The sequence below is a fragment of the Quercus robur genome, chromosome 5, assembly GCF_932294415.1.
Source record: "Quercus robur chromosome 5, dhQueRobu3.1, whole genome shotgun sequence".
Classification (NCBI taxonomy): Eukaryota; Viridiplantae; Streptophyta; class Magnoliopsida; order Fagales; family Fagaceae; genus Quercus; species Quercus robur.
In genome coordinates, this window is record NC_065538.1 from 66122834 (window position 1) to 66135779 (window position 12946).

Sequence of the window (12946 nt, forward strand, 5' to 3'; positions counted from 1 at the left end):
GCTAAGGTACGTCAAAAAACTACGACAAAACATTATCTATATATGAAATATATGGGTTGGTACTAATTTAAGCATCGGAGGCTCCCCCACCGGGCACAACCCGATGGTCTTTTCGATCTATCTCTCCTTTATCTTGCAGGTTCTATAAGGTCATCTAATGTTCCGGATTGAACGAGGGACCCAACTGACAATTTTGGCATCATCAATATGATATTCTCAATGTGAATGCTTGACAAATGATGACAACACAACACCATATGCATGTGATCCGTACACACAATGGCTATCACTATTCACTGGTTTTGTTTTGGGTTCACTGTTTGACACATGCCCAAACACTTCCAAGTTGAACAATAAACGTAATTTGCCATGTCACATGTCCCTATATAGTGCTTAAGCTCCGTTGGCCATTGCTACTACTCCTCTAGGATATATGCAAGTGAAAGTGTTTTATATATCTACTTCATTTTTTCTTGTAAAATAGGAAGCTCTGAAGATGAATAAGAAAGTGAAGTCACAGTCTTCTTCAATATTTGCTTATGGTTACTGTCTCGTGTTCTTCTTCCTAGTATCGTTTCGCATCTCAAACGCCCAGACTGCCACCACAGACCCTTCTGAAGGTACTATTCTCTGTCTCTGTCTCTCTCTCTGTCTCTCTCTCTCTGTGTATTTTGTAATAAATTTTTCATTTCATTTCATTTCAACGTACTGGTATGAACCTCTCAAATCTGCATATATAAATTGTAATAAACCAAATTTGAAAAGAGTTGGCTCAAAATGAAATTGCAGTAAAGCAGTCACATCACATGGGGTTTAATAACGTTGGCAAAGCCAATCTGTCCATTTTTGTTCCTTGCTTTGTTTGAGATATTAGCAAGGACTCACTCATACAGAGAAGCTCACAGTACACGTTTACCTACACTGACACAAATTAACAAACTTTAGTTCTCTCTCTTTTTCTTGCCTCTAATAGTGTTTCTTCTTAATTTCTAGCATGAAGTTTTGTTAGGATAATGAGTTTATTTTCACTTCAAAATAAAACCTGCAGTTTTTAAGACATCAAATTTTTTTTCAAAATATAATTACTTTTGCACTAATAAATTGATAAATAAGTTCACCCAAACACACTAATTACATTTTATTTTCTAAATCTTTATTTTATTTTACTTCATATATGTATCTTAACCAAAAAACATGACATCTTCATGAGATGTGCTAGAGATTGATAGTTTTAACTTTTAATTTGATTGATATATTTTGGTGTGAACTTCGTATCACATCATCAATTATTTGTTATTTTAATTGCATCAACTTTTTTCTTTTCTCAAAACCTCCTTGCAAAATATATCAATTTATATGTTATGACTTTATTAATTTACCAAAATGTATTAATTTAATTTAAATTGAAAAAAAAAAAGAATAAAGTTTATTACAACTTTTGGAGGACAAAGTGTGTGAAATCATAAGGATATAAACGACCACTTTTCTTATTTTTAGACACTACAGAAATCATACTAATTAAGTGAAGAATGATGCACTAAATGGAATTTTACAAGATTTTAGCCCATATGTTGAGATTTTTAAATTCTTCTTTCACAACAAACAATGCTTAATTGTTTCAAGATCTTTCTCAAAAAAAAAAAAAAAAATGTTTCGAGATTGAAAACTATTGAAAAATTAAAACATGAAACCTCATTTCATAGATGTTTATTTATTTATTTTCTTCCCGGTTTAACAATTCATTCTACGTTCAAAAAGTGAATGTTGATTTGAAAAATCTCATTAAGCATTTTGAACAAAATTCAAAGTAAATTATTCTGTATCATCACCACCAACGCCTATGCATTGACAAGGCTTCCTTTTTCGCATCACATTGGAACTATTTGAGCATGACAGTCAAAACTTTTGAAGCATGCCATTGACATTTGTGACAATACATGACCAAAAAATGAAAAAAGTACTACTGTATTACATAATGCAATTTTTATCAAGGGCGGCGTGTTTAGTCAAACTTCATTATTGTTAATTTCGTAGTTAAGACTTTAACAATAAAGTAGCTTGTACTTATCCAAAAATATTAATAATAAATTAAGTAGCTTCTATTTTTAATCAAGGAAGTGTACCGTACCGGCCGGTACGGCCGAAATTTCTCTTTCCGGCGAGCAACCTGTACAGGTGACCCCCTGTTTCGTACCGCTTTTTATACAGGGCTGTTTCGGGTTATTTCGACTATTTCGGGAAGTTCCGGTCATTCCGGCCGAAATATTGATTTCGGTCCGAAATCAGTTCAGAAGAAAATTACCTCTTTGAAATTGATTTTTGCCGGTAGAAACCCATAGATCCGTGACACTGATACAATGACGAAGTTAAGGCGAAGCCCGCCACTACATCATGTCCTCATTCTGTTAATCTACATCTCTTGTTCTTACTGGTTTGTCTTCTCTTCTTCGCCCAACGCAGACTTCTCGTACCAGTCGTTTATAGCTTCTCAATGCATTTTTAAATTGTGTGGCTGTGAAGTTGTGTTTATTATTCTTTTTGAAGTAACGTGTGGCTTTGGTATAAGTTAAAACTAATGTCAAATTCAATTCAGAATTGAATTCTTTTTTCTCCCAAAAAAAAAAAAAAGAATTCAATTCAGAATTCACGTGGGTTAGGTAGAGTCTATACCTTCTACATTTTTTTTTTTTTTTTTAGAAATATCCTTTTACACTTGTTTTAAGTTTTATTACTATTTTTTTAAATATGATGATTAGACAATTTAGATTTATATATAACGGACTAGACTATTATAAAAGGATAAAATTGATGATGAATTAAGCGTAATATACTCAAAGATATAGGATTTAAAATACTATGGATATATATATATATATTTATATAGTGGTAACTTTAGCTTTCAGTACGAAATTGACTTCCTTGTTTTTAATTAAGAATAAAGTAACTTCCTTTAACATTTTGATAGTTAAAAATTATTAGTTACAATGTACATTTTATGGGGGAAAAAAAATAGTTGTCTATAGTTATGATAGTTTTAAAAGAAAGAACATTTTTTTCCCCTAAATGCAGCAAAGGAAACAAAAAAAAGGGTCATCAAAGTCATTATATTTCTATTAAAAAAAAGAAGAAGAAAAGAACTCTAACAAATAAATCTATTATTATTATTATTATATAGATTGAAAAAAAATAAATAGAAATGTATGAATTGAGTGAAACTCAAAAGAAAAAAAAAATCAATAATTCATAACCAAATGATTCACTAATTGTCCATTAAAATTTAATCTATGAATTGGGCAACTTATTCCTTGACCAAATAAAAGAATGAAAGATATGATGAATATAGAATAAACACAGTCATAAATCAAATAGAAACAACTAAAAAAGATAATAGAATAATATTTATAACGCCAGAGAGAAAAATTAACCCTAGACGCATCTATTTTCACACCCAAATCTATATTCTCCTTGTGTCAAGTCTTAATTAGATTTTGTCCCAAAAAAAAAAAAAGTCTTAATTAGATTTTAGTAAACAATTTATGGAGAATAGAGAGAGATTGCTTCATTTATTTATTTATTTTATTTGTATTGGTGATAGATAAATAGTAGGAGAGGGAAAGGAAATCATAGACATAACTTAAGGGATGGATGTTATTACTTGTTAATAGTGCACTATCACTTGATAGGAGACTTTTAAAACTGTTGTTTTGGTGAAATGTTTAATGTGCTTTAGCCTTCAAGATTATCCAAAATAGATCTTGGGCTACATAGAAAAAAAAAAGTGTACTAGGCCTTGGCCATCTATAATTATATATAGGATTTGGGCCTTGGGCTACATAACAATCTAATCCCCAAAAATATAAGAGAAAAGATCTTGGGCCTTGGCCATATATTATATACTGGATTTGGTCAGGTCCTTTTGCAAGAAATTTTGAATTTGAATTTTGTTTTATATCAAAGTGTATTTTGGAATCTGGAACGTCTTTATATTTTGGTCACATCATTTGAGTATGTGATAGTGATGTGATGATATTGAGGGTTGTGTTACAGTGAGGGCATTGAACTCAATATTCCAACAATGGGATGCACAAGCAGTGGCATTGTGGAACATAAGTGGAAACCCATGTAGCGGATCTGCCTTAAATGATACTGATTTGGAGGACCCAATGAATAACCCATCTATCAAATGTGACTGTACCTACAGTAATGGTACCATCTGCCATATTACACAATTGTATGCCTCTCTCTCTCTCTCTCTCTCTCTCTCTCTCTCTCTCTCTCTCTCTCTCTCTCTCTCTCTCTCTCTCTCTCTCTCTCTCTCATAATAATAGGACATCAAAAGAGAATAAATACTAGTTTGCATTTTATCACCAAATTCCTTCCATAATCTATTCCCAAGCTCTAATATTCACTCTAGCCTTGGGTCTAAATAAGTGGCAAGGTTTGGACACGTGTTTTCATTGTATCGGTTCAAAGTGCACTGAACCCAAGTTATGTCCAAATATCTTACCTTCTTGTGCCTTTTTTCTCTAATCCTAACTTCCATTCATGGACAGTTAACCGTTATTTGTTAGAGTACTAATACAACCAAGGAGATGGACTCCATATCTAGTTGAGATTCACATGTATGGGCAGTTCAGAATTAAGATTTACTCAAACTCTAACAGTAGATTGTAGAGTATATTTTCTCTTTCCATGTTCGTTTGGCAAAGATTATTTTTCCCAACTTATTTTACTATTTAGCTTATTTTTACAACTATTTAGCTTATTTTTACAACTATTTATGGGTTTCACTACACTTTTTGGTACTATTCATGAGTTTCACTGTATTATTTCAACTAACTTTTACTTTTATCTATAGTACTTTTAGTAAAAAAATTTCAATTTCAGTAAAATAACCACATCCTAAACAAACCCTCCATGTTGACCCCTTGAGATACATTCAACTCCCTTAGAAAGGCCATGAAAAAATATTTGGGTGCCATCGCCCATCAATTATGTTACACCTCAAAAGATTCTCACTCAACATTGTAAAGAAGTTTGAGAAATTCTATCTCACAGGGTTGAGATAGAGAGAAGACTTCTATATCTTACATATAATTAATTACAAAATGTTTATGGTCCATTTTATGGACTTGTACAGGATGGCTACAATCAAGTAAATATTCAACAAATATGGAATACCACAATCTTAGCTTTCCTAGAATAGATAGAGTGATATGCGCCTCTATTTAATAATGCTAGAATCATGGAGGAGCCTTTTTTACTACAGCTGTAATCACAGTGCACGATTTGCTGGTCTACTCATTGCTAGGATCATGCTCTATGGGTGTAATTCTATCACATTGGAGAGTGGAGACATGTCTCCTAAGTCCTAATAGATATAGTGCCCTACTTTCATTCCTCATTTCTTGTTAGGCCCAACCCTTCTCCTTAGTATTGTAAGGATTTAATTCACATTTTACCTCCAGTTTAAACTTTTGTGGGACAAAGGGTATTTTATTATGGTATCAGAATGGATACTCTTGAATTTGAGTCTAGTTTCACTCTACCTTGCGTTTAAAAGTTATTCAATATGTTGGATCCTATTTATTGAAGGCAATTTTGAGCCCATATGTAAGGGGATTTTTTGGCTTATAACAAGTGGGAGAGGGGGGATTTGAACCCAACCTCTCCTTGTGAGAGAGAATCGATAGAGACACTTAGCCATAAATCTCTTGGCATGTGATGGGATTGTTAGGATAATGGTTAAGTGATTAGATTCATCATTTTTCAATCAATTTAAACTTTTGGAATAAGTTGTAGTCTATCACATACTAACCTTAACATATCTTTTTGAATACATATCATTTTCTTTACTTATTGCAAGCTAGTTGTTCTTATATTTTTACAGGAGAGTGTATGAATTGAACAAACTTGGAGTGATTCCAGAAGAACTTGTGGCTTTGAAATTTCTTACCTTCTTGTATGGATTTCTTCACTCTCTGCATTTGATTTATGATAGTTAACTCATTTTTTCTATTTGTCTTTTCTAGGGTGGGGAAAGAAACTTATTGTTTATTAGATTGTTAAAATTTTCATTTGAATGAGAGATTCAGATTAAAAGATGATAATTTTGTTCTACATCTGTAGGAAGATTGATCGAAATTTCTTCACGGGCCCCTTGCCAACCTTTATTGGAAATTTATCTGCATTGCAGTTATTGTAAGTATTGAAAGAAGGCATATATATGGTTCAAACTTTGAAGCAAATATTTGACTTTATGCTTGTCATCTATTAGAGTAGGTTCACGTTTCTGCAGTGACTAAGGTAACATAAGGACATTGTTAAATTGCACTTATATTCGGTAAAAACATGTAAAACATATCCAACTTGTTAAGTGCAATATAAACTATCTGACCATGAATCATTTTGGTTCAGTAGAACCTTTGCTTGTGTCGTGGATGAATGCAAGTACCTATCATGTGGATGGAGAGAGGGAATGAAATGAAAGGCCTAAACCTAGCCTTCTATTTTATTTTAACAGTTGTTAAGAGGAGAATTAGTTCGTATCTAATTTTCAAAGGCCTTCTGCATTACAAAAAGGGGTTATAGAGAGAGTTTCCCCAGCAAATGAATTTCAAATAATATGAATCTTCACAACAAAAAAGTAAAGCAATTATCAAGGCTCCTCAAATCCACATCACAAGCAGCACAGGAACATGCATAATGCGTGCCTAACATGCGTTGATATTCAATTATTTATCAAGGCTCCTCAAATCCTCTGTTACCCTTGCTTCAAAAAGGTGAAACCTTACATGTAACAAGAATTATCATGCCTTAGCACTTCTATTGCTACCTTAGACAGTTACACATTAAGCCAGCAACGTATGCTGTCTTGGACATTTTTCATACCAAAATTCGTTTGTCCTTTCCAGTTATAATCTATTTACTATTTGTTCATTTTAACAATTATTTCATTTTCTTAATTATGCTTTTTGATACTTCCATATAAATATAATGTGATGTTATTTATAGAAATAATTGATCAATACTGGTGGGTAAATTATAAAGTATAATTACTGAGAATATCTGGTTGTTGATTCCTAGATTTATTGTTTTTTTAACATTTTAGGTCAATTGCCCACAATATGTTCTCTGGGACCATCCCAAAGGAGCTTGGAAACCTGAAGGAGCTAAATATGCTGTAAGACACGAAAGCACCCTACAGTGAAACATCAATTATTCTGAGAAAAGAAAGCATCAATCAAAAGTTTTGTTTTGTAAATGCATGGCCTTATTTTGATGGAAGTTAATTGCTTCTCTGAAGTATATGGAATGAAGATTCATTTTAAAATCTTGCAAATAATATAATAGAAAGTAAAAGTGATTTTTAGAACAGTTTCATTTTGCAAAAAATACTACCTGTTGTTATTGGTAATGACTTACCTGAAAATTCTTAAAAGTTAGCATTCTGGGCCTGGATACTAGCTACCTTTTCTGAGTTGTCACTTTATTATTCCTATCCAAATTGTGTTTTGCTAGAAATGTCAAGAGTTTTACATAAATATTCAAGTGATCTAGATTATAATTGTGAATTTTTTGATATGATAATAAGCTCATTGTCCAAAAGGTACATAAACAGAAATCTAACTAGGACTATCTTTGATATTATCTCACTTATTTCATTGGAAACTTAACAAATATAAAGCTTTCATAAATGTCAACTTAAAAATGAAAATTTTACAAGGCTCATTCTATCTAACATTACTACAGAAGTCAAGAAACCTCTTAAATGGCAGTGATCACTTGTATTTTAAGACATTAGTCATCTAGGATCATGAACTTAAAATAAATTTCACCTGGTACTGTTCTTGACATTATTTAACCAGTTTTGATGATTTACAAACCTGATGCTTAAAATATGATAATATCAAAATTATAAATTTTTATATGGCTCATTTTGTCTAAACATTATTTCATAATAAATAAAAAGAAGGCCTCTTTTACTGCTAGATTGAAAAAGCTCTTGAATGTTAATCAGAAGTTGCATTTAATTAAATAGTCAAAGAAATCAGTTTTGAAACTGATTACTGGGAGAAAAAAATACACCATATGAATTTTGATGATTTCTTTGACATATAACTTCTCCGGATGTATACCATGCAGGTCTTTGGCTTCAAATAATTTCTCAGGAACACTTCCTCCAGAACTGGGTAATTTGGTCAAACTTGAGCAAATGTAAGTTCTAACGTTCTTTTACTTCAAATTAATCATATGCAAGAGTGTGTCAAATTGCAATGTCTAAATTATATTGGCTTGTGAATTTTGCAGTTACGTTGACAGTAGTGGATTGGGTGGTGAAATCCCTTCAACATTTGCCAACCTTCAAAACATGCGAATCATGTTAAGAGGACATCACTTTTAGTTGTTTATATTACTCATGTAGATGAAGATTTTATCATGGGCACAGCTTACAATAGATATGCTTGGGTTTCAGGAGGGTATCAGACAGTCCTTTCACTGGAAGGATACCAGACTTCATTGGAAACTGGACAAAGCTAACAGCTCTGTAAGCCATCAAAGTATCTGGTTACATCTTCAAGTGTATTTTACGTGGATGATAAGTTGTAGTCATCTCTAGATTTTTATGCATTCCTCCAAAGCAGAGAAGTATGGCTACTATAATACAACTGTTGATAAGCCGGTTAAATGTTTTTGTAGGAGAATTCAAGGAAACTCTTTTGAAGGTCCAATACCATCCAGTTTTTCTAACTTGATCTCATTGCAAAGTTTGTGAGTATATTTTTCAAATTATTTTAATCTCTATCTCTCTCAACAAGACTAGTTTCATAATGTTTGTGTATACGTGTAGGCGAATCAGTGATATATACAATGTGAGCTCCTCCCTTGACTTTATTAAAAATTTGACGTCCTTGACTAACTTGTAAGTTAACTTACCCTGCCATGCGCTCATATGCCATCCAACATTGTTTTTCTTTTATACCAAATATACAATCTAAACTCATTCACCTATGCACTAATTATCCATTGTTATTTCTCTCATAGAGTTCTAAGAAATGCATTGATTACTGGAAATATTCCATCTGATATTGGAGAATACAAAATGTTACAAATACTGTAAGTTCCAATGGACAGTCAAACCTTAAATTCTGACTGATTTCTGAGACTTCTTTCTGTTCTATTTATTTCTCTCAATTTATCACTTACTTTTTCAGGGATTTGAGTTTCAACAACCTAACAGGTGAAATACCAAGTGGTTTGTTCAGTATAAGTTCTCTCAAATTCTTGTAAGTATGCCCTTGCCTTCTTGTTTTTCCTTTCTTCTTGCAGTAGAAGGATTCAAAGTTACAAACTTAAGACCTACACCCAACCTGCCCCTCTACCACCTAAGCCAGGGCTGAGCACTTTGTCCCCATTGCTTGAAGATCTTGATCTATGCCCTCTTTTGTTATCATCGTGGACTTACGTTCCAATGCAACCCCACCCCCCATCCCACCCCAGTCCTTTTTTAATTCTCCTATGCTTTCTCTTACACTCTATCAAAATGGTTAGGTTTCTTGGAAACAATAGTCTCTCTGGAACACTTCCTAGCCTAAAGAGTGAAGAACTTCAGAATGTGTAAGTTCTCATAACATAATAATATGTCATCTTAATCTCTTAATGTTTTCCCTTTCAGTATGATTTGACATTATTCTTAGGTTCCAATGAGATTATCATAATGTCATCTTAAATATTTAATGTTAACCCTTCTAGTTTTTTAGTATGCTTTAACATTATTCTATTTTATTTTTTATGTTTCAAGTGAATCTCCTGGGTATGTGTATCTTTTTCATTTCAAGCAAATCTGTGTATGATTGTGTGTGTGAGTGAGTATTTTAGTATCTTTTAACGATATTCATCCTTGGAAAGATGGCTAACTGAAACAGTCAACTAGGTAGAGTAGCATCATTACTTGAGATCCTATACTTGTTACAAGCCTAAAAAGTAGTCAAATTGGTTGCCCTTGGCAGAATTTTGGAATAACAGCAATTTTCAAACCACCATCAAGACTCCCTTTGACGCCCTGTATGGGTTTCCAATTTCCACCCCCTTGGCTCATAGACTACATACGTGGTACTAGAAAATTATAGATGGTTGAAGACGTGAGAGTAGATCTTGTCTATCCTCAAAAACAATCTTGTAGCTGCCCAATAAAGAATGACTATACAAGTTGACAAACACATAATTAGTTAAGAATACTCAGTGGATGATTGGTTGTTCTTGAGACTCCCTTACAGACAAAAATATTTGGGACTTCGAAGCCATTTGAAGCTATCACCGATATACTTTGTTCCATTTAGATCCTTCAAAGGATTCCTCTGAATTTTAGATCCATCCAGTCTTTCAAATATCTACCTCAGGCCAAAATTGGGAAAACATACCACTCCTTTGTCAACATATCCTCAAGTTAACAAAGAAGGGGATCTCTCTCTTGAACCCGAAGAAATCTTACAAATAACAATGACCGAGCTAGGAAACGAGGTTGCTATAGAGGTGCTTGTCAACTGAAGATTATGTTACATTAGAGTTATTCCATACCTTGCAGCTCCAATTCCCTCACCTTGTGGGCAAGGTGCCTTTCAAGGGGAGGGATATCTTGGAAGCCTAGTAAGGGCCTTGTGCTATGCATGCCACGCAACCCCAACCCATATGTCGTGTGCAAGCAAGTCAATAGCCAAAATTATGTGTGTAAGCATGTGAAAGTAGCATCATGTGTAGGAATTATGTGTGAGAATCATGAAGTGTGAGGGAAATAGGCAAGTAGGAAGCTAAAGATTGAATTTCATTAAGGTAGTCATTAGAGCACTTTGTTACAATTGGTTCGTTAATTAGAAGTTATTTAGAGATAATCTTGCTTAAAAAATACCAAGATCTTGAGTATAAATAGAATCATGTATTTGTACTTGCTCATTATGTGAACTAACCGCAAACCTGCGCGTTGTACGTGATAATTATTTTTATGGTGATTTTATTATTATTATTATTTTTTTACAATTTAAACTAATTTAATAAGGAGTAATGTATTTCATAATCATATTTTTATTTATTATAGGAATAATCATAAATGTAATATAGGAACAATCATAAATCACAAATATAAATTTTTTTGTTCCAAAATAAAAACAATACAATTTTTCTCAGAAATTCATAAGGCAAGTTAACAAAAATATTCATTTTTAATAAAATTTATTTATAAAATTTTTTGAATCATTAAAAAGAATATAAAATTTTGAAATTATTCTTTTAGTCTTAAACAAACTCTCTCAAACCTTATTTTTTCTGCCTATAATCCAAAACATTGAAAAACATAACTAAATAGATTAATAAAACTAAACAATAATTAATTAGACCAATTAGGAAAACACTTTGTTGCTGATAGTCTATTAAGGTTATTTTCTTTGTAGAAATTGTAATTTCATCCACCCAAAACATATTATCAAATAAACAATTATTAGCAAAATCTTAGAATTAAATTTCTATATATGCATTGTTATAAAATAATAATAATAAAAATAAAATTTCAAAAGCTAAAATTTGTCATCCATTCGATTATTTTCATTTGGCTAAGCAAAACCTTTGCTTTTCTCTAAATAAATGACATTATAGAGTACTTCTAATAGAACTATTAAGAGTACTTTGTCTGCCACAAATAATTAAAAAATAAACAAAAATGAGTAAAATCTCATAGTTTAACATCTAAATTGAGCACTATAAAAAATCATGCTATGTAATAGAATAATTTTTTTTTTATGCTATGTTTAATCCCTTATAACTTAATAGGATAACATTTAACAATTAAAGAGGAAAAAAGCAACAACGACAACATTTTAAAAAACAAAACTAAATCACATCAACCCAAAGTAGAATTTTAAAGAATATAAAAAATAACCTAAAGAAGAGATGCAAGAAAAATTTTTAAAAAAAAAATCCACCAGAAAATTGTGAGAGAGAGAGAGAGAGAGAGAAACAACCTTTTTTTTTTTGTGAGGGAAAACAATGCATAGAATAGAAGAGATAGGGACAAATTTATATTAAGAGAGTGTGAATAAGAAGAGACAAAAATAAAAGAAGATGAAGAGAAAAATGAAGAATGATATTAGTGTAGAGGGTAGTGGGGAGATGAAAATGTAAGGGAGAGAAAAAGGTTGGAGAGATAGTAGGGAGATGAAAAGGTAAGGGAGTGAGAAAGGTTGGAGAGTGCAAATATTAAAAAAATAAATGTTAAAAACAATTATAGAAAAATTGGAATGAATTAAGATAATGATGTGAATGCTGATGTGGCTCAACGGGAGTGTAGCAACAATAAATGATACGCTTCGGCTTTTAAATATAACTAGTCACAGACTCGCACGTTGCGCGTGATTATTTTTTATGGTGATCTCATTATTATTATTTTGTAATTTGAACTAATTTAATGAAAAGTAATACATTTCATAATCATATTTATCACAAAATAATTTTTTATTATTATAGAATTGTTTTATTTAAAGTTCGAAACCTTAATTCTACCATAGTTGGTTGACTAATTTTTACATCTCTAAGTCAATTAAATACGTTTTGCATGCTACATGTAAACCTTCTTTTCCATAAGGGTTGAAATAATGTGTGTAATATTTTTTTTCTATGGAAGTCAAAAAGAATAAAATTCACCTTATCTTGATGTTTTCTAAAAATTAAATTTGGAGATTCTCTTTCAATAATTGTGAAAATTCCAAGCAATAATTCAGAAGGTAATACATGTTACATGTTCATGCTTTGATTGTGTAATTGTATGATTGATTTGGGTTGTAATTTATAAGTTGAATATGGTGGTGTATATCCAAAATGGCCTAACTATGTTATTTAGAATATTGAATATAGTGTTGTGTGTGATTTATAGAGTAGCAACGACTGTAGTAATTAAAAA

General features: G+C 31.8%; 1 protein-coding gene across 3 annotated transcripts in view; it reads left to right on the forward strand.

Annotated features, from left to right (window-relative positions):
* LOC126726727 (probable LRR receptor-like serine/threonine-protein kinase At1g56140) overlaps positions 1–12946 on the forward strand; it is a 97328-nt gene that overhangs the window by 73607 nt on the left and 10775 nt on the right. Inside the window, exons 1-13 of one of the 3 annotated variants that reach the window (XM_050432075.1) lie at positions 433–620; positions 4048–4231; positions 5891–5962; positions 6130–6201; positions 7112–7183; positions 8146–8217; positions 8311–8382; positions 8477–8548; positions 8701–8772; positions 8852–8923; positions 9046–9117; positions 9216–9287; positions 9553–9618. In XM_050432075.1, coding sequence (XP_050288032.1) covers positions 497–620; positions 4048–4231; positions 5891–5962; positions 6130–6201; positions 7112–7183; positions 8146–8217; positions 8311–8382; positions 8477–8548; positions 8701–8772; positions 8852–8923; positions 9046–9117; positions 9216–9287; positions 9553–9618 — 1094 coding nt within the window. In that variant the 5' untranslated portion in view covers positions 433–496. Of the gene's footprint in view, positions 1–432; positions 621–4047; positions 4232–5890; positions 5963–6129; positions 6202–7111; positions 7184–8145; positions 8218–8310; positions 8383–8476; positions 8549–8700; positions 8773–8851; positions 8924–9045; positions 9118–9215; positions 9288–9552; positions 9619–12946 lie in introns of those variants that run through there. The other 2 variants (XM_050432077.1, XM_050432076.1) reach the window with 2 other exon arrangements.